Source organism: Amaranthus tricolor, chromosome 6 (assembly GCF_026212465.1).
Source record: "Amaranthus tricolor cultivar Red isolate AtriRed21 chromosome 6, ASM2621246v1, whole genome shotgun sequence".
In the NCBI taxonomy this organism is placed as follows: domain Eukaryota; kingdom Viridiplantae; phylum Streptophyta; class Magnoliopsida; order Caryophyllales; family Amaranthaceae; genus Amaranthus; species Amaranthus tricolor.
The window spans coordinates 20,659,068-20,685,671 of record NC_080052.1 but is presented as its reverse complement, the minus strand read 5'-3'; the positions used below and the strand labels follow the sequence as shown (position 1 = coordinate 20,685,671).

General features: G+C 33.9%; 1 protein-coding gene across 3 annotated transcripts; it reads left to right on the top strand.

The window, feature by feature from the left end:
* Positions 1 to 5,942: 5,942 nt before the first annotated feature.
* LOC130814688 (bifunctional dethiobiotin synthetase/7,8-diamino-pelargonic acid aminotransferase, mitochondrial) lies at positions 5,943 to 26,477 on the top strand. Of its 3 annotated transcripts, XM_057680835.1 has the most exons (16): positions 5,945 to 6,778; positions 10,382 to 10,552; positions 11,049 to 11,310; positions 11,775 to 11,855; positions 13,039 to 13,159; positions 13,911 to 14,056; positions 16,305 to 16,399; positions 17,882 to 17,997; positions 18,077 to 18,223; positions 19,298 to 19,431; positions 19,516 to 19,647; positions 21,773 to 21,907; positions 22,485 to 22,597; positions 23,492 to 23,562; positions 24,690 to 24,745; positions 26,076 to 26,477. In XM_057680835.1, the coding sequence occupies exons 1-15, from the start codon at positions 6,126 to 6,128 to the stop codon at positions 24,737 to 24,739; spliced, it is 2,427 nt and encodes an 808-aa protein (XP_057536818.1). In that variant the 5' UTR covers positions 5,945 to 6,125; the 3' UTR covers positions 24,740 to 24,745; positions 26,076 to 26,477. The 3 variants fall into 3 exon arrangements, with proteins under 3 accessions (XP_057536817.1, XP_057536818.1, XP_057536816.1); XM_057680834.1 differs by lacking the exon at positions 24,690 to 24,745 and having other exon boundaries at positions 5,943 to 6,778; positions 26,076 to 26,473; XM_057680833.1 differs by lacking the exons at positions 24,690 to 24,745; positions 26,076 to 26,477 and having other exon boundaries at positions 5,947 to 6,778; positions 23,492 to 23,914.
* Positions 26,478 to 26,604: the final 127 nt, after the last annotated feature.

Genomic DNA, 26,604 nt, shown 5'->3' with positions numbered 1-26,604 from the left:
GGGTGAATTCTTCCTCTTTTGTTTCTCAGTTGTAGCTTATTATGGTTGTTTGTTCTTGGGTAGTTTGAGGACCCTTTGGAGAACTTGGATTGGGTTTGTGTAACTTCCTTTTCATCATAATAAGGAAATTTTGGGTGGACTCCTACAGTTTCGTGGTTTTTACTCTTCACACCGAAGAGGTTTTCCATGTAAAAATCTTGTGTCTTTGCCCTTGATTATTACTTGTTTTATCTTGTTTAATTGCTGATTTTTATTATGGTTTATTGGTGATATTTAAGTGTGTTGAATTGGTGATAAGTATAAATTTGGTTAATTAATTTATTCGGGTTATTTCCGCTATTTTTGTGTTATCAATTTGTGTAATTGGTAGCTATTGGAGGTGTTCTTACCTCATCAACTAGTATCAGAGCCGTATTTATTGTTAATTCTCTAAACGGATGGTAATCTCAACACTAGTAGGATGATTAGTTTAAATGGAACTAATTATCATTTGTGGAAATGAAAGATGAAAGATTTGTTGTATGTGAAAAGTTGGCATCTATCTGTTTTTACCACTCAATGCAAATACCGAATGGCAAAAGTGATGAACAATGGGGATTTGAGCATGAGCAAGTTTGTGGGTTTATTCGTCAATGGGTTGATGATAATGTTTTGAATCACATTAATGAAGAAGTTCATGCTAGAACCTTGTGGCAAAAACTTGAGTCACTTTAAGCTAGCAAGTCTGGAAATAATTAGTTGTTCTTGATCAAGTAATTGATAAGCTTAAAGTATAATGAAAACAAGGCACTTTCCGATCACTTGAGTGATTTTCATGGCATTATTCAACAATTGTCGGCTATGGAAATCAAGTTTGATGATGAAGTTCAGGGACTTTTGTTACTAGTACTCTTCTTGATTCTTAGGATACTTTTAGAATGAAACTTTGTAATGGAGCTCCTTCTGGGAAGGTGACCTTAGACTTGGTTAAAGTTGGCATCTTGAATGAAGAAATGCAAAAGAAGTCTCATTGTGTGTCATCTTCACAACTCGAGAAAGCTTATGTTGCAGAAAACAGGAGGAGAAGTAATAGTAGAGCTTCAAATGATAGAGGTTCTAGTAGGAGCAAGTCCCGTGGAAAATTCAAGAACATGAAATGCAACTGTTGTGATAAAATGAGTCACAATCAGAAATTTTGCTACAAGTGGAAAATAGATAACAAGGGAGGTAAAGGCGAACATGTGAATTATCAAGATAAGAAATATGATGATAAGGATGATCGAGCAGCAACCGCAACTACCAGTGATCTTGTCATTGTTTATGATGAAGATGTTGTTAATTTAGCTAGTTGTGAAACTAGTTGGGTAGTTGATAGTGGAGCCTCACGACATGTGACATCAAAGAAAGAGTTCTTTACCACTTATACTCCTGGAGATTTTGGGGTATTGAAGATGGGTAATGAATATTTGACTCAGGTTGTTGGTGTTGGAGATATTTGCTTGGTGACTGATAGTGGTGCTAAGCTTTTACTTAAGGATGTTAGGCATGTTCCTGACATTAAATTAAACTTGATCTCCACTAGTAAGCTCGATGAAGAAGGCTATTGTAGTACCTTTTATGGTGGGCAGTGGAAGCTCACTAAGGGAAGTTTAGTGTTTGCTCATGGGATGAAGCACTCTAGACTATATTAGATGCAAGCCTCTATTTCTACTGATAGTGTCAATGTAGCAGCTAATGATCCAGCTCAGTTATGGCACATAAAACTTGGTCATATGAGTCAGAAAGGTCTTGAATGCTTGATGAAAAAGAATGTATTACCTGTTTTGAAGAATGCAAAGTTGGAGAGATGTCTACATTGCTTAGCAGGGAAGCAGAATAAAGTTTCTTTTAAGAAACTCCCTCCTTCAAGAATGCCTGATATTCTTGAGTTAGTTCATTCTGATGTGTATGGTCCTTTAAAGCTAAAATCCTTTGGTGGTGCACTTTACTTTTGTTACCTTTATTGATGATTGTTCAAGAAAGCTGTGGTGTTATGCCTTGAAAACAAAAGATCAAGTGCTTGATGTTTCAAGCAATTTCAGGCTCTAGTTGAATGACAGTTTGGTAAAAAGTTAAAGTGTCTACGATCTGATAATGGTGGAGAGTACATTGGACCGCTTGATGATTATTGCAAGTCATTGAGCATTTGACATTAGTTTACACCAAAGAAAACTCCTCAGTTAAATGGTGTGGCCGAGAGAATGAACAGAACTTTGTTAGAGAGAATAAGATGTATGCTTTCAAAGGCAAAGTTACCTAGACACTTTTGGGGTAAAGCTTTATATGCAGCGGTTCACGTGATCAATTTTTCACCTAGTGTTCCTTTAGATAGTGATGTTCCTAATAGAGTTTTGTTTGGGAAGGATGTGTCCTATGATCACTTACGAGTCTTTGGGTGCAAGGCCTATGTTCAAGTCCCAAAAGTGAACGATCGAAGGTCGAATTCCAAGACTCGTGAATTGATTTTTGTTGGCTATGGAAAATATCAGTTTGGGTACAATTTTTATGATCCTAGTGAGAAGAAGTTGGTTCGCAGCCGAGATGTAGTCTTTGCTGAAGAACAGGTCATCTCTGATATTGAGAAGGCTCCTGCTCCTACGCCACAGATTGGTAGTGAGCTTGTTGATTTGAGTTCACCTCCTTTGGTTCCTGCACCTATTCCTGCGGAGCTGCAAGATGATGATATTGAGGATAATGTGCCTGAGGTTAATATTCCTGCTGATGATGATAATTTTGAAGAAGTTGATCATCAAGATCACCGTGAAGACCAGCCGCCTCCTGCTCCTGTTAGAAGGTCCGAAAGAGGTCATATTCCTTCTACTAGGTATCCTTCCACTAAATATATTTACTTGACCGATGAGGGAGAACCTGAATCTTTTGAGGAAGCCATGAAAAGTGATGACATGGAGCTTTGGATGGAAGCAATGAAAGATGAAATAGGTTCATTGGATGAGAATTACACTTATGACCTTGTGAAACTACCTAAGGGTAAAAAGGCTTTGAGGAATCATTGGGTCTACAAGCTTAAGCAGGATGAAAATGCTAAGAAGCTCAAGTACAAAGCTAGAATAGTTGTGAAAGGTTGTAATCAGAAGAAGGGTGTAGACATTGAAGAGATTTTTGCACCGGATGTCAAAATGTCTTATATTAGAGTTGTTTTGGGTCTTGCTGCTATGACTTGGAGATTGAGCAACTTGATGTGAAGACTGCCTTCCTTCATGGTGACCTTCTGGAAAACATTTATATGCAACAACTAGAGGGCTTCAAAGTTTAGGGAAAAGAAGATTATATGTGCAAATAGAGCAAGAGCTTGTATGGTTTGAAACAAGCTCTAAGGCAATGGTATCGCGAGTTTGACTCTTTTATGGGGGAACAAGGCTTCAAGAAGACTGCTATGGACCATTGTGTTTTACAAAAGAAATTTGCTAACAATGATTTTATAATTTGCTACTTTATGTTGATGACATGTTAATTGTTGGGCAGAATGTTGATCGTATTGTTAGCTTGAAGCTACAGTTGAGCAAAAAGTTCTCCGTGAAGGAACTTGGGCCCGTGAAGAACATTCTTGGCATGAAGATTATTCTTGATCGAAAGGTTCAAAAATTGTGGTTATCACGGGAAGCATATTTTCATAAAGTGCTTCAACATTTTAATATGGGTAAAGCAAAGCCAGTGAGTACACCTCTTGGTTTGCATTTTAAGTTGAGTGCTGGACAAAGTCCTTCTACTGTTGAAGAGAAGGAAGCTATGCAATATATCCCTTATGCCTCTGCCATGGGTAGTTTGACGTACGCTATGGTTTGTACGAGACCTGATATAGCACATGCAGTTGGTTTGGTTAGTAGGTTCTTGTCTAATCCCAGTAAAGAGCATTGGAATGTTGTGAAGTGGATTTTGAGATACTTACAAGGCACTGCAGATTTAAAGTTATGTTATGGGAGTGATAAGCCTATCCTTGTGGGTTACTCAGACGCTGATATGGCTGGTGATATTGACTCAAGAAGGTCTACTTTGGGTTACTTGGTCACTTTTGCAGGGGGAGCTGTAGCTTGACAGTCTAGACTACAGAATTGTGTTGCTTTGTCTACTACAGAGGTCAAGTTCATTGATACGACTGAGGCATGTAAGGAATTGCTTTAGATGACGCATTTTTTCTGACAACTTGGATTCACTCAAAAGAAGTATGTGTTGTTTTGGGACAATCAAGTGCAATTCATCTTGCTAAGAATTTCACCTTTCATGCGAAGTCGAAACATATTGATGTAAGGTATCATTGGATTCGTGATGTACTTGATGCGAAGTCAATTGCTTTGGAGAAGATTCATACCAATGACAATGGTGCCGGTATGATAACTAAGGCCTTACTTCGTGGGAAGCTTGAGATTTTTCTTGAGATTGCCGGGATGGCAATCACCTCCACATAGTCGTGAGGAGGGAGTTTGTTGGGTTTTTGGGTCCCATCCTATGTAGAGAAACCCATTTTATGTAGAGCCCAAATGTCCACTTGTTATAACTCATGTGGGGTTATTATTTTAGCTTCTTTGGGAAGCTTAGGGTATATGTGTTTTTTGCCCACCTTTCATAAAACATATCTTAGAAAAGCAAGAGAGAAGACAGAAACAAAACCCTTCAAAAGGCAGCCCGTATATCACCAGCTAGCCTTCACGAAAAAGCCATTTCCCGGAGTTTCAACCGTTGTATCGTCTTATAATTTTAGCAGCCTGTTGGGGACACATAGGGCTTCATTTTGGACGGTTTAATCGTCATTTTGACCTTTGGTTCGTCGGTGATAGCTTCCGGACATAATCTGCAGTTTTGGGTGAATTCTTCCTCTTTTGTTTCTCAGTTGTAGCTTATTATGGTTGTTTGTTCTTGGGTAGTTTGAGGACCCTTTGGAGAACTTGGATTGGGTTTGTGTAACTTCCTTTTCATCATAATAAGGAAATTTTGGGTGGACTCCTACAGTTTCGTGGTTTTTACTCTTCACACCGAAGAGGTTTTCCACGTAAAAATCTTGTGTCTTTGCCCTTAATTATTACTTGCTTTATCTTGATTAATTGCTGATTTTTATTATGGTTTATTGGTGATATTTGAGTGTGTTGAATTGGTGATAAGTATAAATTTGGTGAATTAATTTATTCGGATTATTTCTGCTATTTTTGAGTTATCAATTTGTGTAATTGGTAGCTATTGGAGGTGTTCTTACCTCTCTAACCATTGAATTGCCTTCTGCTCCTCCCTTATTGGCAACCTTGGAGTCATTGGCAAGACGGGTACAAGAATAATCATGAGAGTACATAAAGAACAAAGAAGAAGCACCATCACCATCAACATCACCATATGCCAAGTTACCAACAAGCCACTTTCGGTAACTATCTATGTCCTTTTAAAGTTGAACATTCTCTTGAATTGCAGTTCGATTAAAAACAAGCCATATTAACAATAGGCTATTTTCTTACCATAAGTTCGGACTTCGGGCCCAAAACGCTTATTAATGGGGTTTTTTTAATATTTTCTTAAAAAAATAAATTTTTACAAATTTTCTCGAAATTGTTCCAAAGTCAAACAAATCAGAAATGATAAAAAAGTATTCACATTTTATTAACCCAGCACATCAATAAGCTAATTTAACGCAAAGTGTTAGATCAAGAGACAATCTCATATGCGGCCGTCCTATATTTAGGACATGGTAACTGAGCTAGTCTACTATGTGATCAATTTTAAAGCTTATGTGATCACATTTATGTGATCACTTTTTAAGGCTTATGTGATCACTTTTTAAGCATATATTATCACTTTTTATTATTGTAAAGCCCATATTATCATTTTAAGGCATAGTGATTATAGAGAAATAGTGTCCTAAGTTTAGGACCATCCAAAACAAGAATTTGTGTTACATCAAAGTTTAAAAAGTCCTAAACAAAACAACCACACACCTAAGTCCCTAGCAAGCATAACCGTTTCCCACCTAACTTCCGAAATGTCCTGGTTCCCCTTCTAAAGTACTAATTCAAATTCTATTTTATAATCATCCACGGACCATCCTTCTGTAATCTGTTACTTCTCACTCCTTCACTTTAAGACTTCCTTGTCTCTCTTCATCCGCCATGAAAGCCATCTCCATTCTCCTTAAGACCTTCCGCCATTCCTCCTCAACTTCCCTCTATCGCCTCCATAGCCCTCGCTTCTTCTCCTCCCTTCCTCTTTCTCATCCTATCTACACAATTTGGGCTTCTAACACTAACCTCGGAAAAACCCTAATTTCCGCCGGAATCGCTTCATCCGTCCTCGAATCCCCGAATTCCTCTCAATTTCATTACATCAAACCGGTGCAAACTGGGTTCCCGTCCGATTCGGACTCCCGCTTCGTCTTTCGCAAGGTTTCCGACCTCTTCGTTCGTCGTCAAACTGAACTTTCTCTCCTCGCCTCTAATCATGTCATTAAAGCGTCGAATGCCGCTTCAAAGGACATTTTGAATTGGTACGAGGAGAAGAAAGTGGGAGGAGAGTTGAGTTTTGGAGAAAAGAGGTTGATTTGTAAGACATTGTATGCATGGAAGGAACCGGTTTCGCCGCATTTGGCAGTGGAGAGAGAAAATGGAGCTGTGGATGATGAAGAATTGTTGAAAATGGTGGAGAAAAGCTTGTGGATGGGTGTGGAAGGCGAGCAAAAGCATGGTGAATGTTGGAGCTTGATTGAGACTGCCGGTGGTGTTGCTAGTCCGGCTCCTTCTGGAACTCTTCAATGTGATTTATACAGGTACTATAAATTTATGTTTTTGCTTAAGTAGTTTTTATTGTTTTTAATTATTTTTATTATTATTAATAATAATAATAATAATAATAATAATAATAATAATAATAATAATAATAATAATAATATTTATATACATAGAATGAATCCAATGATACAGTATATAAGATTTGATTAAGTTGGTTCGGTAATAAAGCCAACTTGGCGGATTGACATCCAACAGAACTGGGCTATTTTTGAATATAAGAAAAAGCATTCTCCAACGATACAAATAAGCTGTGTAGCTATATATTCCGATGTTAATTCTTTGTCCTGTTTCTTGGTTAATTGGGAAATTATGATCCGACTAGATATGATATTTGACGTTTGTGAAATTAAATTTAAAAGCTTTTGGAGAACACTCATCCACAAAAGATCTAGAACTTTGGATGGAAGAACCACTCACGCACCACGTGAAGATTTTGACGACTCAAGAGGACCACTTGCAGTTGAGAAAGCAAGAAAAGGATTGTTTAACCTACAACAAGGAGAAACACAAAAACCTCATGTTTCTTAACTCAATTAATTCTTTCTCAAATCTTTTGAAATCATGTTACTTTTTTTATATTAAGGTTTAAATTAAAAATCTATATTATTATTATTTAGCTAATAGCACAAAAATAAGCTAGAAGTTAATCAGATTATTTAGTCCTATTGTAACCGAAAATCAGCCTACACATACCTGTTAAAATCGTGACAGTGCTTCCTAAATTAGTCATATACATATGAAAAATATGTAAACACAATCTACCAAATTAAGGAAACAATGGATGGATCTCGAAGTTTCCTGAAGCTCACCAAAAAGGGACCAAAGAGAGGAAACAGAAATGTATCTCAAATTCTGCTAAACAGCCGCTGGTTTTGTTGTCAAAATTGTCACACACACAATTATTCCAAAACCCGTCAATTTAGGCCTTGCACACTTGGGAATCTTGCTAATTTTTGTAATTAGATTTAAGCAATAAAAATTTGAATGAGACCTTATGCACATGAACCATGTTACTTGAACTAGATATTATGATTTTCGTGCACATTGTTCACATGTAAGTTCCTTTTATGCAATTCGCGTGCTTGCAAGAATTCTGATGGTTATTCATATGTTTATCATTGCTTGACTCATTGAGGAATTATATGTTCTCGAGATATACTCATTCATTCCTATTTAATTGTTTATACTTTATTTGGAATAAATTGGATTGTAAATTTTTTTGAAAATAAGTGGGTGATATTTTTTAAGAATGAGATAATGGAAATAACGAGATAGTAGAGACAATTTTGAATGATGAAATGGTGGAAGTTAGCGAAATTTAAAGGTAGTTGGTAATTAATAATGAGATATTGGAGGTATTGTTTTTATGATGAGATAGTGGAGGTATTATTTCATAATGAGATTAAGGGCTGAAGGACAAATTAATTTAAAAAAATTACAATGAGATACTTTTATTAAAATATGTGATGAAATTAGCATAGATTTTAAATTTAGTAAACTTATGAAATCACTTGTTTTGGAAAGTAGGACAAACAGTTAGGAAAAGTAGTAAAATTGTATTGTTGATGATTAGTGGATTTGAGCGACCTTTGACCTTTCTTATTTATATGGAACATTCTGATTTGTGACAGTCAAGTTGAGGAGCTCAGACTCGACATCTCCCCACCATAGCGGTGCTGACACGATTGAGTTCCAACATGGAATATAGGTCATATAGGTCATACTCATTAAAAAGAATATGGACCTTTCACTAAATCAGAGAAAACCCTAAATCTTAAAATCAGACACCAAACAAAGGGTAAAGGTATCGAAAGGTTTTTTAAGTCACCATTAATGGTGTGATGGATCTCAATATGTGCACAGAAGGAGAAAGAGATAAGGAAATCGATGTAGAGAAGGAGAGTGATAAGAAGATGCATAATTTTTGATGGGAAGGGTGAAGGAAAAAGAATAAATTTTTGCTATAGTTGCCTAGCAGTCTTTGTATAAAAAAAGATTCATCTTTAAATCTTTTCTTAAAAAGTTGTCTTTTAGTAGTTCACATGTAATTGATTGAAAGGAGTATCGTTTTTATGTCTTAGTTGGTTCTAATAACACAATAGCTATCTCTATTTTCTTATCTTTTTTATTTCACTACAGCAAAATAAATGTGACTTTACAAATAAAACTACACTTTGCTTGAACAAATGAGTTCAGATTTAAGAATTAAACTCTTTAAAAACGAGTACCCTACCCTGAAAATTTAAATTTGATGAGTGTGGCACTCGGATCCCTACACGAGTAGAACACCCATACTCAAGTTGGAGCATCACAATGGTAAGATAATGAATTGGGATATAACGAGTATGTGAATATGGACAATATTCCCTTTGATATCGATATTTATATTTAATATTAATAATACCTTGGGGGCGATAGGTTTGGCACCTTGACAGTGTTAGGTGAGGCGATTCTTTAGGGAAACCTCTAAGCGCCTTATAGTGTCTAAAGGAAAGCGTCTCAAAGCGCCCTAGACCGCCTTTAGGTGTTGACCTCGAAAGCCTATCTTATACGTGTGCTCATCACATATGTTTTCTCTTCTCTTTTTCTTCTTCTTAAATTATGTTTTGTTCTTCATTTTTTTTATTCCCTTTTTTCTAGATTTTTTCTATTTTTTCTTGGGGTTTTTATTAAAATTTTTAAGTCTTCAGGCGCCTCTCAACCGAAGACTTGGTGCCTAGAGTAAAGCTTTGAAGATTTTTAGCGCCTTAGGATGCCCCACCCCTTTTAAAACTAACCTTTAGATTTGAATTACATCTCTTTATAATATGGGTTTGGTGACAATTGTATTACTTATTTTGGTCGCAATAGCATTGTGTACACATTCCTTATAGACGTCTTACTTGTGTTCAAGTGAGATAGTAACTAGGGTTGTCTTGTTAATTGATCAATTGATCCAATAAAAAGTATTACTTCGTCTTTCCAAAGATTCGTTCCATCTTTTTATTCATATTTGCATCTATTGTTTGAATTAAACATGAACAAATCTTTCAGAAAGTATTTGCATCTTTCGGTTTGGAGTGTTGGACATGGTGATGATATTGAAGCATATTAGACATTGTCAAATTTACTCCGGTCACATTATTGATCAATATTATAAAGAAATAATGGAAATTGGGCCCTGAATAGAGGAAGTAGGCGATTGTTATGACTTTATTTTGATTATCAAGGGGTAATTTTTTAAGTAGCGGTTTCTTATGGACTTGGTAGTTTTCTTTTTCTCCCCCTGTTTTTATTTGATAAATATTTTTAATGAAGAAGAAAATGTGTATCATATTGCAAACGTAAATATGATTCATGAAAACATTGAGTTTATTGCTTTCTGTGCCTCCATAGGGCACAAAATCTATCTAATTCAGTTATTGCTAGATGAAGCTAATAAGCTATAAATTTCTTCGCTGATTTAAATATATAAAACTTAAATACACATACATCTTTCACTCTGCTTGAGGTTGAGGTGGTGGAAAAATCTTGGAGTTTCTTATTCTTCCTGAATCATCGCAGTGCTTCCATATTGATTTTGCTTCTTTCATAATTTGTAGGCCTTTCCGTTTACCTGTTATTCTCATCGGAGATGGAAGATTGGGTGGTATTTCTGGAACAATCTCTGCATATGAAACTTTAAAGCTTCGAGGATATGATATTGTAGCTGTTGTTATTGAAGATTGCGGCCTTGGCAATGATGGCCCCTTGCTATCATATTTACAAAATAGGTAACATAAGAGGACAAGATATGCTTTCTTTTCACTACATGGTTTATGTATGAGAATTTGTAAATTACTTGCTGACTACGGTTATTTCTTTGCCATTGCTATACATATATTTCCGAGTGCATCAGTGGCTCTGGATGATACCGTTGGAGGTTTCTCTCTCCTCTTTCTCCAAGCTTTTTGCATTTGGATTTCAGAACATTGTTGGCCAGAAGGGGGAGGGGGCGAAAGGGATGGGAGTTTTTAACAATATATTCTGCATTGTATCTTACCACTTTTTTTACCAGACCATTTCTTAATTTGTTCAAGTAATGATTCATAAAATATGCTGTTTTAAGTTATTCTTATGATAAGGAATCCATTTCAATATTATCTACTCCTATTGTAGACTTTTTTTTCCTTTCTTTCCTTCCTGAGTCTTAATTGACCTGTGCAGAAATTACGATGGTTTCTTGTAGATCTTAAAGTCATTTTTCTAATTATGATGTAAATTTCCCAGCTTGCCAGTTTTTTCTTTGCCACCTGTTCCCCAAGATATGTCCGATGATCTGATGGAATGGTTCGATGAATGCCATGATGTTTTTGCCTCACTCAAGCAAGAATTACTGTCTGCATTTTGTGAGCGAGTAAAGAAATTGCATGACTCTCGAAAGAAGGCAGGAGATATTTTGTGGTGGCCATTTACGCAACATCATTTAGTACCAAAGGAAAAAGTTACAGTGATTGATTCGCGATGCGGTGAAAACTTTGCTGTTCACAAGGTTGCAATAAGTTTCTTTTTCAATATTGACGAGCCTTAAATGTTTTCTTAATGAATAATACTTGGCTTTTTGTCTCTGAATATATGTTACTGACTTTGCTTTTATGGTATTTTGAGTGTCTATGGTTTACTGATATGCTTGGTGTCCATTTTTCATGTACTCTTGTCATAGGCCCTTCCATGATTCCATCTGAATTTGATAGTCTTGCGGTTTATTTATAATTACTTCTCTAGTTTTTATCACTCGTTGTACTTCTATAGTCCCTGAATTTCATATTCATTTCTGACACTGGAGGTCGATTGGCAATTTCTAACTCTTGATACGCATGTTTTGTCACCTCTAGGACAGTCTAGATGAATTAGAGAAACTGTATCGTGAGCATCTCGTACCCTTTCACTTATGGTTGGCACAGGTTCCGTTTATTTTACTTTTTTCCACTAACCTTTCACTTTCAATAACTTCAGGTTGACACTCGTGATGTCATAACTCAGCAGTATGACGCTTGTGCCAGTTGGTGGACTCAAGGACCTAATTCTTCCTTACAGGTTCAGAGTTTTATGCTCTTTCATGAATTATCTGTTCAAATTTTTCAGTTGAGGCTGACTATTAATTTTGTATAATATTACTCACGAAGTCATGATCACTCTTTTCTGAGAGGCATCACTCATTTTTCGTTCTTTCATTTCTCTATTTTTACAAATGAAAGAGCATATGGTGTGAACTTGTGACTCGGTGAATCAGAATGTTTCAAGATTGAATATTATGTAAAACATCATCTTTTTATGTGTTTGTAGTATCTGATTTAAGCAGTTTAGTGTCTGAAAAGGAAATTGGGTATATCACCTTATCAAAAAACTTGTTGAGCAGTTTAGTGTCTGAAAAGGAAATTGGGTATATCACCTTATCAAAAAACTTGTTGACCGTTGTCTTTATATTTCTTCAGAAACACATGTGGACACCAACTTGTTTTCCTTATACCAAATTTGATATAGATAACTCTTCTTGAGCCACCCTTTTGAATGTCGTTGTTCCTTTCTTAGTCTCTGAAATTATGCTCCAAAGAAATGTAGAGCCAGTGAGGCACTTTGAATTTGTATTCTAAGTAGACCTTGTCTTGTGATTATTTTTCACAATATGCCTTGAAAATTAGATCTCAAAGCGGATAACCATAAGTATTCCTGTCCCATAATGACTATTGCACGGGCTTTCCACGAATATTAGGGAAGGTTAATTTATGGGTAAGATTTGATCTTTAATATGATATAGTTGAAAGTAAACAATGTTCACTTCCATTCTCAAATCTCAATAGAGTCAAAAATATACAGTTTTTTAGTTTCGGATTATAGTAAACTATATCATCTTGGCATTCTTATTTATGTGAAGTTGAAGATGATATTTGTAATTAAAGGTCAATCGGAAACTACCTCTTTGTTATAACAAGGGAAGGTTGTGTACATTCGTCCCCTCTAAGCCACTCAATGGCATTGGGGTGATGAAATATTGGATAGTAACATGATGTAGTGAATATGAATTAAGTAAAAGTGGATATAAAAACTTATCTTGAACTCAAATAGAAAGGGAACAATTATAATATTCCTTTTTTCTTTGCTCTTCTATACTTCACAAAAATATTATTAAATATTTTAAAGATGCTTGATAGCTTGATGTGAAGTTTCAACTCTTACTTCTTGTGGAAGTTAAGTTGTTTATAATTCTAGGTGGTTTTAGATTGAATTGGCTAGAGATATGGGCTATGCTGCTGCTAGATATGGGCATGTGATGTTTCCTGAGAATGTCAATGAACCAGCATTGGACACTGCTGAACTTTTGCTGGAAGGGGTTGGAAAAGGTGATCTTTGCTCTATAATGTTACCTTTCTTTGTAAGGAGAATAGTCTTGTTATTTTGGTCTAAATGTTTGTAAGTTCATCTTCCTATAAATTTTGTATGTTGGAATTTTGTTTACTGGAGTATTTCATACGGGTTTTAATGGGTGCGTGCGTCTGTAACTTTCAAGTTCTACCTTAAGGTTATGCATGTTTTCTCATGTTTATTGTATGTTTTGTGTTCCAGTGCGCTAGTGCTTGCATCTTGGCTGTAGTGTCTATGTAGTCTGTTATCTGATTGTTTGACACTGAGATTTCGTTGTTTTGTGTGCAACACATGTGTATATTTGTCTATTGTGAGATTCTATTTCTTGACATCTCCTTTTATGATTGTGCATTCATGCATTTGGATGTTTTTGGATCTAGTGTGCGGTGAAACTAGATCGTAATTGCAGGCGTGGTCTCCGGTGTTTTGTGCAGTCCTATTGTCCTTTTTGCTAGTTTTTCTGAGTTCTGAATAGGATTTATCCATCTGTTACACATATTGTGTAAAAGTGGATACCTAGCAAACTTTTGGCTGGTAAAATTCTTATTTATACATAGGTGTTTTGTTTGTAGGATAATTATGTTGCTGTCAGAATTTTGTGTTGCCTAAGAAAGCTTCCATGTTTAGCCAAAATATGATGTGTCTTAATGTGGACACATAGTTTGAGTTTTTATTATATTTTATAAAGTTTTCTCCTCTAGCTACTTCATATGGATTTGATTTGTATAGGTTGGGCATCTCGGGCATTCTTTTCCGATAATGGATCGACTGCTGTTGAAGTTGCTCTTAAGATGGCATTTCGCAAATTCTTGCATGATCATGAAACCATTGTGGATCTTTCTGAACACAATTCTAAGAGATCCGTAGAGTTCAGGGTGGGTTCACCTCTTCTTTGTTTCTCATTAGCGCTTTGAACTTTTATAGATTATTTCTAGTTCATCACTGCTTTTACAAATTTCAGTGTAGAAGAGAAATTACTTAAAGGGGATTAGGGGAGAAGTTATTTGAAAAATGGAAGCATTTGAGGAGTGGATTGCGAAAATGTTCTTCTATTTCAAGGAACACCTATTAGTTAAAGATATGGTACATCTGCTACTAAAGCAGCAAAGGTTGCTGCCTTTTAGCAGGATTTAGTTTTTTGAAAAATTTGATTTTAAAGGTACGAACTTTCTCTTATAAAGGTTTCAACTTTTAACTAGATTTTCTTTTAAGATGTTCTAGTTTTCATAACTTGGAATCACAGGTTCCCTTCTTCCTCTTTTTGATTTCTTCTCCTGATTTCTTATTCTCAACCATGCTCTCTTCACCATTTTAATCTTTTTCATCTCTTTTGTTTCTTCATATGATTTCTTCCCTTCCACCATGACTTCTTCACCATTTTAATCCTTGTTCATCTCTTTCATCCTCACTTTCTGCCTGTTCACTATTTCTTAATCATTTGTATATTTAATTAAATGAAAAGTCCTTAAATCTCTACTAAAATAAATTAACATCATGCACTGAGTTTGAGTTTTTGATTTCAATCCCCTTATAAATTTACTCACAAACCAATCTTAATTTTTTACTAAAGAACCCATCTCAATTTTTGGGGGTTTTTTGGGTTTGTTTTTCTTAGTTGATTTAAAAACCCATTTCAATTTCTTGATCCAGAAATTATTTCCTTTAATTTCTGTGATTATTTTATTTTACCTGATAATTGATGGTAAATACAAATGTGAAGAGAATAGTGGGAACAACGAAGAAAAAAACCCATTGAGGCTGACCAAATGCGGAGATTTCTCTTGGCATCTTCACTCTTTCTCTCTTTCTTACTTTTTAATCGGCAATTGCAATTTTGTACTCAAGCATCCATTACAAATTACAATGCACAGAATTTCATGAAGTGGCGAGTGTCTGAAAAAATGGAGGATCAAGAGGGAAGAAAGTGGAAGGGTGAAGATATTATTTTTTAAATGATATTTTAATTATAAAATAAGTGTAAATAAAAGATAATCAAAAAAGGTTGAAGATGACCTGTTGACTAGGTTACCGGTCAAAAACATCTTTAAAAGAAGATTCAATTTAAAGTTTGAACCTTTAAAAGATATATCAAAATTGAAACCTTTAAAAGCGGAAGAGACAAAGTTCCTGTCTTTAAATCCAATTTTCCTAGTTTTTTTGGTCAAAAGTTAGGGTCACAATTGGAAAGTTTAAGGTTTTAAAGTTGACTTCTGTTTTATGTTTCTATCGTTGTCTTTCCTCATGAATGGTTCGGCAAGTGTCACGTTATGAATGTATATCATGAATCTGAAGCATTCTGTACAAGAAGCTGCATAACCCCAGACTTTTTGTTGCATTTGTGCAACAGCATATCCTCTGTCATAAATACATATCTTCCTCAGTAAACTAGTTGTTCCCTTCCAACAACTTGCTTTTCTTCACTAGTCCAAATATCCATTGACAATAAGTGCTCGCATAGTCAATTCACTCCTAAGTATCACAACAATTTCTCCAGTACATCTTTTGTTGTATTGAGAAATAGTCCTCCACCCTAAATCAAATAATTGTTCACTTGTAGCTCTTGTACTCACTCGGTTGCATGATACTGTATGGTTAACATTTGGCTCTTGTACTCAATCCAATGATAGGTTAACATTTGGCTCCAGCCCCCACTCAAATATCATTGATGCCTCACCAAGCACCTAGTCTTCTATGTCTTAAGTATGGTAATATATATGGTTGGTAGTGAGGGATGCCACTGTTTTAAAAAAAATTGAATTGACTCAAATACCACATGTCATCAATTATTTGACAAGTGTAGATCACACACGGAATTGAAAGACTCAAATACGTTTTGGCCACCCCTTCTGTGCGACAAGCCAACTAAACAGTACAAGAGCGAATAACACTGACTAATTTTCCACACGTATTAGTACGAAAGTATAATTTGAAAGACATGAGTTGCCTCAAAGATATTGGCAGAGCAAGAGCATATTCTGTTTATCTATGTTTTACTATTCCATTTACATAAAGAATTGGTAGGGAAGATATGCATGAATGTTTAGAAAAGCAATTTTCAAAGTTCAAGTATATTATCGCTGTTGACCCACAGTTCCATTCAACTTTCTCAAACATTCATTTTAGGTACTGGCTCTTAATGGATCTTATCATGGTGATACTCTAGGTGCAATGGAAGCACAAGCACCATCATCCTTTACAGGATTTCTCCAACAGCCATGGTATGTTGACTAGCTTTAAATAGAAATAGCTTTATTTATTGGTTGATTTTGTGTAAAAATTAGTCTTCGACTTCCTAGTGTCACATTTACTTTCTCATGCCCCCCTCAATCCCCAACCAACTGTGGTTTTAGATGCAATCACCGTATCATGTGATGCAGTAATGAATGTGATGTGGTTGTCATAGCACCTAATATTACCGGAGACATTAAGATATTCCTTAATATGCCTAAAAAAGTGGATTTTTACACCTTGATGATGCACTTAGTATTGGTTCGGTAGATTTGAAAACCTTTACAACTTAGCTGATATGATATGATATGATGTGGCCTTGTTTTTGCACTATAGTGTCAACCCTGTTTTACTTCATGTGCTATCACAAAGTTAATCTCAGTAGCAACTAAAACAAATTTAATAAAAAATAAGAGATCAATTGATGTCACATTATTTAGCTTTTTCACGTTAAAATCATGATAATTAAAAAAAAGAAGAAAATGTGACTAGGATTATAGCAACAAAGTCCTTGCCCCAAAACTAAGTTTGGCTAAATAGTAAATATGTGATGTTGAGTTCGCTTGGACAAAGCACCCGAGTCATTTAGAGTTAATTAGACAAACTTTGTCTTTGTGGATGTTGTTTCTGCAACTTCAATCTGCTGCCTCAAATTTATTGGCATTTTTGCATTCTTTGGTTATCACCTTCTAACAAAACTCACTTTTCTAAACTATTTAAGTACATAACGTCAAGATTATGTAATGAAATCTTTAGTTTCATGTTGGACACATGTACATGTCCATGTAAGATACTCAGATGTTTTCCCATAAATCTCTGATTTTGGCCAATAAATGATGTATTGAAGTCATATTTGTGTCGGAGTATCAAGTACCTAAACGGGAACTTTAAGGGAAATGAAAAGCCCCAACAAGTCAGTGACATTGTCTTGATTCTAGTAGTTAAGGAGCTTTGGAGCAAGACTTCTCTATTTCTAGGTTGTGAGCTAGAGAGTTTTTGAACTAGAGGTTATTGATGTCATGTCCATTGTGTTTAGCTCCGTTTTTTTTCTTTAAATGGTTGTCAATTTACATCTAGACCTGAAAAGTTTCAAATACTTATGTAAATAAAATGAAAAATTTTCTAACTACATTATTGAAGGAATAAGCAAGGAATGTTTGGCTACAAACCTCCTAATTATTGTCTTCTAATCAATTGATAGGCCTATAGAATTTGATCATTTTTCATAGCTGAGTTACTTGATACTGAATGTCTTCATGTCATGCCTTCCATTATCAATTTCTCCTTGCTCTTTTTTAGTCAACAGAATTTATAAACGATGTAGGGTTTAAGGGAGTTTATCCCAACCTTCTGACTTTCCATATGATGTAACTAATAAATTGTGTTAAAGCTTCCATCTGTCCATTATATTGACCGCATAGGGAATCATGCTAGTTTAGGTCTTTGATAAAATTGATGTTTAATTGATCTAGGTACATAGGTAGAGGTCTCTTTATTGATCCCCCAACTGTGTACATGGAACGTGGAGAATGGAAGGTTCTTTTACCTAGTGAACTTCTTTCTGAAGGACATAAACAGGAAGATTTGAGTAAGTTTAGTGCATTATTTCTTCCATTTTTCTTCTGTTTCTCAATGTTGGTATCTTACACATGACAATTTCTGTGAAGCTTTTGGATTACGGGAGGAACTTTTTTCAAAAAGTAGGCGCACATCAGACATTTCGAGAAGTTATTTATCTTATATATCTAAACAGTTATCGGCATTCTCTAGGAGGGAACAGAACAAATGGATAGCTGCTCTAATCATTGAACCAGGCAAGCGTGTTTAGGAGTACATTTTTTTGATTTCAGCAGAGTGCTTTTGCTGTTAACATTGTTATCAATTTTCAACGTCATTGTTTATAAGATGTTGTGTTCTTGCTGTTTACTGATGCCATCTAGTATGTGTGAATTGACTTGATTAGTTTCATATCCCAGACATTTGGAGTTGTCCAAGGTGGTGTTTTTGGGACGTTTTAATTATCTACACTTGATTGTTGGTTCTATTTGCATTGAAGCATAGTTTACTTATGTACATCTAAAAATTTTGTTTTATTTTAGCATTGAATCCTGTACTCTTATAACTTTTTGAATGCTTTAAGTCATTTTATGGCGCTCTTGCTAGGCTTATGTTTCTTTATTTGTGTATGTATTTTTTTTCTTTGGTGAACCTGTCATAGATTCTCGAGGAAGAATTTTCAGAGGCTTTCTTTTAGTTGCCACACAGTTCTTTTCATGAATTGATATGATATCTGAACAGGCATCTGGTAAAGAAATGAAACCTAAGGGGCCGTTTGGTGTATATAAGGGAAAAATAAAGGGCGCGGTAAGGGAGAATAAAATCCACAAATCTTGTTGTACGTTTGGTTCAGTAATAACCAAAAATATAGAATCCCCATCACGTCATATTCTATCACGTAATGTCTGTCATTCATTTATCTATATCAAGAACCTTGTCAAACTCTTCTCAACGACCAACACTGCGCAGTTATCCTTTTATCAAAACCAGAACCATTGCATTTATTTACAGTGCCATTTTTTTTGTGATTCCTCAACAACTAATAATCGACCACCATTAATGGATAAACTCTTGCTTTATAACACTTGATATGCATCAAAGAAGAGAACTTTGAATATTCTATGCAGATAAGAAGACGTTAAAGGAGATTTCTTATGGATTTTATTTTATCTGGATGGCTTCTGACCAATTAAATAAATCTTTTCATTTCGTTACAATGATGTTATTTGTTTTTAAGCAATATGTTGGTCATTCTAAGCTGATCCTTGATGTTTTTATTGAGCTTTTGCAACCCTAAATGATTACTAACGACCCATTATACTCTATAATAGTTATACATGCGGCTGGTGGCATGCACATGGTTGATCCGGTTTTCCAACGGGTCCTTGTTAGAGAATGCCAAAAGAAAAAAATTCCAGTCATTTTTGATGAGGTTTTTACAGGATTTTGGCGCTTGGGAGTAGAGGTTAGCTGCTGAGTTATAGCTGTTTTCTCCAATTATTTTTCTAATCTAGTTATGTCAATGCTTCTGACCTGAATATTTTCATAGTCTACTGCAGAGCTACTTCATTGTGCACCTGATATAGCTTGCTATGCTAAGCTGATGACTGGAGGGATCATACCTTTAGCAGCCACATTAGCATCAGAATCTATTTTTGATGCATTTGTGGGAGAGTCAAAAGTAAGTTGCTCGAATTATTCTTTAAATCCCTCATTTGAGTATTTTGTTCTTGTTTTACCCGATGTTCTATTTTTGCTACTAGCTGTTGATGGAAGGTTTTCTTCCATTGTCTATTTTATTTTTGACAAGTTAAGTTGCTTTAAAAGTAAATGAGAATAGCTACAAAATATACCTATTAATGGTAAATGTTGCTACTTGTATATATTTAAACTTGTAGGTGTGTTAATTTGCCTTAAAAGCCTTTGCATTCTTCTACTAATCTACATCCAGAAACTCATCCAACGTATTACATGTAAAAGTAAATTTTACACTTGGAACCAAGGTTGTTAAAATCGTAATTCGGATCGTAAAATCGTACGATTTTACGATTCCAATTGCACCTATCGAGTTGAATCGGGGTTAAAATCGGTCCTGGGTAAAATCGCTGGCAAAATCGTTAGAATCGATTAAAATCGGCAAAATCGTAGAATTGTAAAATCGGTAGGATTTTACAAAATGGGCATTTGAAGGGATAATTCTTAAATATTATTGGTCATGCGATAATTCTTGACCTATTTGATACTTTTAAATTAGAAGAACATCTTTTCACATCTTCTTTTCACCTTTGTTTGTCATTTTCTGCAATTATTCTCATCATTTTTTTTTTCATATTTACTCAAGCTTTTAAGTCATTCTTCCCCAACCCTACATGTAAGTGATTTTTGTAATGCACTTAAATCTAAAAGTTTCTTATTAGTGGTGAAAATTAATCTATGCACTTTATTTGTCTAGGTTTGTGTAGACTAACTAGACTCTAAGTCAATTTGTCTTTTTTTGTTAAATGATATAGAATTACAACTAAGAATTAGATAATTTATGAATTATATTACAAAAATAATAGATAAAAATGAATCCAAGTGTATTTTACATTGAAAATATCTCAACAATAAATACCAACAACAATTACGTCTTAAACTTGCAAAATTTGTAGAATTGGTCGATTTTACAATTCGACTTTCGATCCGATTTTGAGAGCTGCTTTCGATTCAAAGTAAAATCCTCATTTTAACAACCTTGCTTGGAACTATAAGTGTTTAATTTATACAATGCTCATGACAAATTACATTTTGATAGCGGAATTATGTGCAAAATTTCTTTCATTGGTTTTTACAGATAAAGTCCTTTGGGATGTTGAGGGACAGAAGCTTCATTCATAAAAATGTCCTTCGAACGATGTTGAGGGACAGAAACTTCGTTCAATTTAATTTGAAATGCATGACAAATTTCCGTAAGATATCCCTTGATACGGCCCAAAACATTGTTTTTTACACCTTTACAATGCGAGAAATATTGGTTCATTTTTTTGAAATCTTTACAATGCGGCTGACGTGATGCGATGCGACCTTGTTTTTACACCATGTCTTGATTAGCACTAGTAAGTAACAATTGGCACAAATCTTGACAGTTCCAGGACGGTGCTATTAGTGGAGTTGGTTGGTGCATACATAAATTTTAACTTTTTCCATACCATTTTTAATGCTTATGATTACAAGAACTTCTAAACATTTTTTTATATCTTTAGAATTTTGAGAACTTTCAGAATAAGATTGAATTTTCCTTTGTTTTTGGACTCCCAAAGACTAGCAATCAAGAATAAATCCTCATGGTCTAGCTTAGTTTCCTGTATATTATTGCTTGAATTCTTATTATCAAATTTTGGATATAAATTTTAACCTCCTTCAGTTTTGTTTCTTTTGATTTATTTTAAGGTTTAGAAATATTGAAATCTTAAATATTCCTTTAGGTGTATCAGTGAAAGACTGGTGGATACTGGATACGATATTTCTTGATTTCCTCAATTCAATATGTTTCCCTTGCTAACTCTGAAGTTCTCTTGCTTGCAACTCGTCCAGCAAAGGAAATATGAACCTTGTGAGGGTGTTTTATGTGAAACTTGGCAATATTTAAGAATCAAAAGCTTCATTGACTAGAGTATAACCAAATTGAACAAAAACTATGTATTGTGATATGTGCTGATACATTGCTATCTCTGAATCTTTGAGATTCTTTCTTTAAAATGTTATGGGGTTGATTTGAAACCATCTGTTGTAATAATAATATCTCTTATATTCTATTGCGGTTGCAGTTGAAAGCACTTTTACATGGACACTCGTATACGGCACATGCTATGGGCTGTACGGCTGCTGCTAAAGCTATTAAAAGTTTTAAAGACCAAAAGAAAAATCCTAATTTGACACAAGAAGGAAATGCACTAAAAGAGGTAAGAAACTTTATTTTCAATGAAACAGCAATATTTGAGGGTGCAAAGTAATGTTATTTTTAGATAACTTTGATAAAACCGGAAAATCTTTGTTATATGGTTTTTGTTGTTTTGTTTACGCGTGTGTGTGTTTTGAATCTTTCACTTGAAGTCTGCCTTTCTTGTAAACGAATTGAATCAGACATGGATGAACATTGAAACTCCGATGAAAAGAAAGCAAGTAAATAAGAGTATAGAGGTTATATGAAATTCACTTATTTCTGCTGCTTATCTTCAATGAATTACTTGATCAGTACTTTAGATATGCACTTTGTACGTTGTAGAAAACTTTTTTTATTGTAGAATGTTTGTCATTCTGAAATAATATTTTCATCACTTTACATCTAATGGTTGTGGCTATTAAGGATTGTATTTTCATCACTTTTCCAATTGACTTGGGAAATTTTGACATAATCCCATATTTATCCATGTTGTAGATACCTTCAATTGTTGAAGACTTATTGTAGAATGTTTGTCATTCTGAAAATAATATATTGTTTATTGTCTTCCTTTTCTGTACGAACAACATTGTTTTCAGATGTGGGACGCAGAGCTTGTTAACAAAATCTCAATGCACCCACAAATCAAAAGACTGATTGTGTTGGGGACTGTATTTGCAGTGGAGCTCCAAACTCATGGTTCCAGTGGCGGGTAATATTTTTGAATGACTCAATTTTATTTTTTCTTAGTTGGTTGGTTGGATTAGAGTATTTGTCTTAGCTTTGCTTGTTGGTTGGTTGGATTAGAGTATTTGTCTTAGTGATTCCTTGTCAATCAAACGTGATATCTATGAACTCTCCTAAATGACAAAAATAAAAATAATTGCTTTTATTTTTGCGACAAAAATGAAGATAATTGCTTTTATTTTTGTGACAAAAATTTGAATAGAACTCCCAAGTGTTTTGCTCTGTGGGTGCTCGTTGGCTTTTCATACTCCTACAACACTACATTACAACATTCTATTGCCTCAATGCCATTATATGACTCCCACCTAGGGTGGGGTTCGAGAGGGTCATATGTAAGCAACATTGCCCTTGTTAATGATAAATTAACAAATAAGTTGTTTCCGATTGACACTTGGCAGCAAACATCATGTGCATCTTCACATGAATACGGAGTGCATATGATTTTATGAGTAAATTTACTTTAGTCATTATAATCCGAAACAAAACAACTATAAAATCGTTGGCCCCATCAAAATAATGAAATTAAGTAAAAAGAAAAGATGTATTTTCTCATTAATGATTGTTTTCTCATTATTGATGATTGTTTCAATCATATTATGAATAAAGATGAATTTTCTGATCATTGGGTGATAAAAGAAATTATAAAATGTAAATTCTGGTGATCAAATTGATCATAATTGATAATGCTCTAAACTGTCTATTTTTTAATCATACGTCCATTTTTTACAATGTAGTCGTCTTAGTGGTCGAGCTTCATATACTGGGTTTAATAATGATGTTAAGTTGTCTCAGTGGTTGACATGAAAATAGTACTCGTTACACTTCCATGGACGAAGTAAATCTAACTTTTGCTATGCAGGTATTCATCAACTATGGCAACGTCTCTACTTCAAAAGCTTCGTGAAGATGGCATATTCATGAGACCGTTAGGTAATGTTATTTATATGATGTGTGGACCTTGCTCTTCTCCCAACATTTGTAGTCAATTACTCGTCAAATTATATCATAGAATTGATGAGTTTTACAAAAACAACTTTCATTAAAACTTATGCTTATTTTGGCACCAATAAGTTGTAGTGTTTGCTAGTTGTTTTTGCTACATTTCTTTTGAGATAGGATTGCTAGATTTGATAAAGAACATGAGAATCATACCAACTCAGGCAGTAATTTTTTATTCTTATATTTGAGTGTCTTATAATGCATCATTTTTTTTTTGCTAATTACAACCTGATCACTAATTGGCGCTGATATCAATTTGGTGGGGATTGATGAGTAAAATAGAAATACTTGAGAATGAGAGAAATATAATTATTTTTTCATTCACTACACAATGAAAAGAAACATAATAATAAATTGAGTTTAAATAACAATTACTTTCTCCGTTTTTTTATGTTCTTCCTGTTAGAATATTTTATTTTTGAGAGAGAAATTTGATTAAGATTTTTAAGATATATATAAATGATAAAATATATTTATGTGAGATATCGTTAGATTCGTCTTGATGTATATATTTTTTTATTATATATTTTTTATAATATTTATGATGTGTATTTAGATATATTAAGGTTTAAAATTTATTTTGAGATAATAATAATAATAATAATAATAATAATAATAATAATAATAATAATAATAATAATTAATTGTGTGGTTAATTTCCTTGATTGTAGCCGTAGGCACATGTAGTTTTTATTACTCACTCCGTTTGTTTTTGTTCTTCTCATTTAATTTTTACATAGTTTTTATTATTATTATTATTATTCCACTAATTTTACTAACTTGAATCGATTGATTCTTTTACAAATTTTCAAATAATACAGTCTCATAATGAGACTATTTTAATTAGACTTATCTAATAATACATTTTCAGTCTTAAATTGATTACGTATAATCTTATAGTGGTCAGTTAAAATCTTAAATGTAATTAATCACTTTTAACCTTTACAGTGACCATTTTTATATTCTTAAAGTGATTACTTGTAATCTTTAAACGGTCACTTGTAATCTTAAATAAATTAATTAGAGAAATTGATTGATTGTATTTTCCTATCCCGTAGTGAGGCGATCTCATACAAGACAAGCTGAATTTTTTCAGTTCCAACAATGATAATAAGTAAGAAATTCAAAGTTATATATATATATATATATATATATATATATATATATATATATATATATATATATATATATATATATATATATATATATTTTTTTTTTTTTATTTTTTTATTTTTTATTTTTTTTTTTTCTAACACGTCTTCACACGAAAGCTCTTTGTGCTAGAAGCGTGGATGCGGCTAGGGGTTCAACGGGCCAAAACTCCATTTTGAGCCTTTATTTGGCCCGTTTGTAGATTGGATTTGTAAGGGCGGGGTTGAAAGTGGATTGCGCCGAAAATGGACTCTACTATAATTAAAATGAAATGGGCTATAAAAGCGCTTAATAAGGGTCGAAAACGGACCTTTGTAAATAGCACAGCTAATGGATAATTTAATTATTAAAAATGACAATGTTAATGGAGATTATTAATGTTTCTACAATTTAACTAGTATAAATGATAATTAAGTTATTATAAATTGATCAATGGAGATTATATTAATTCTAAACAAAAAAAGAAAGTTCGACCCATGTCAAGCCCATATTAAGTTTAAAGGGGCCCTTATCCAAATCGATTCACATTTGCTTAATTCCGGCCCGCCCCAGTCCATATCTGACCTATTGAACACCCCTAGATGCTACACATGTCCTTTTATACCTTGCGTGAAGAAATATTCTACTTGAATTTGAAGGGTAGTTTGGAATCGAATCCGTGACTTTTTCTCACATTGGCTTATGATACCATGTCAAGAAATCAATTCAACCAAAAGCTTAAGCTAATAATCGTGACCTCAAAATATATTATAATTTGTTCCCAAAAATTAGTTGATTAAATAAGATAACTACATAAGCTTCGGTATCTATAACATTAATAACGTGTTAAATACTGAGATTAAGTTAACAACCTAGAGCTAGGAGTGCCGTACCGAATAAACAGCTTAAGTTCACTTCACTTGGTTCATAAACGTCAGACTTATCTTCAAGTCTTTAACAATATCTCATCTGATCTTATTACTTATCAAATCAACTACATATCTATTTATAAAGCTAACATAGTGACATCAAATTTTGTCACGTTTAGTAATCTGCTTCTAGAAAGAAACATGATAGCCTTCTAATACTTGAGGCTTGAATACTCTTGAGATTAATTTCTAACTAGATTGTGTCATTGGGGTTTGGCGGTAGCACTACTTGTCTACTCATGAGCGGACATTAATTAAAAAGTTAAAATATATATATTTTTTTTAATATATCAGTTTAAATTTTTAATTGAAATTTTTTTAGTGTTTTCGGAATTCTTATCAGTTGTTAATCTTTTTGTATAATACAAATTGATGGTGATCTAGAACCATGGGGGAAGTCGAGAAGACATGACGTCCAAGCTAAGTTCTCTACTGCCAACTTTCGTATAGAAGAAAGGATAAATTTCTAATTACGAATAAAATAAATAAGTCCCAATAAGTCAATAGTGCATGATTTCATATTATATGTACATATCTAATTTTTAAAGGTACATATTTCAGTGGAATTTTGATGGAGGTATATATTCAGTGTATAATTTTTACAAATATTTTTTAATAATGAAAAAGTTAGAGCTTAAAAAGCACACATATCCCCTTAGGTTTAAAATTGTCTCACCGTGAGACCTTTTTAGGCTAAATAGTTCACGTTAAATATTTAAATATCAATCTTAGTTGTTTAAAAATGTCACTTAAATAAGTCTCACCATAAAACGATCTCATATAGAATTGCTCTAAAATAACTTTTGTATCCTAAAAGTTGATTTTTACTGTTTATATTACTTAATTGGTTTTTAATACGTCTTCCCTCCTCATATATACGTAGTATTCATTTTGCTACATATTAAAATATTTG

Excerpts from the sequence above, each read along its gene's own strand:
- LOC130814688 (XM_057680833.1), top strand. The coding sequence starts at position 6,126 with ATGAAAGCCATCTCCATTCTCCTTAAGACCTTCCGCCATTCCTCCTCA. Across the intron at positions 11,311-11,774 it reads AAAACTTTGCTGTTCACAAG|GTTGACACTCGTGATGTCAT; the intron begins GTTGCAATAAGT and ends CAATAACTTCAG. Across the intron at positions 19,648-21,772 it reads CATTTGTGGGAGAGTCAAAA|TTGAAAGCACTTTTACATGG; the intron begins GTAAGTTGCTCG and ends TTGCGGTTGCAG.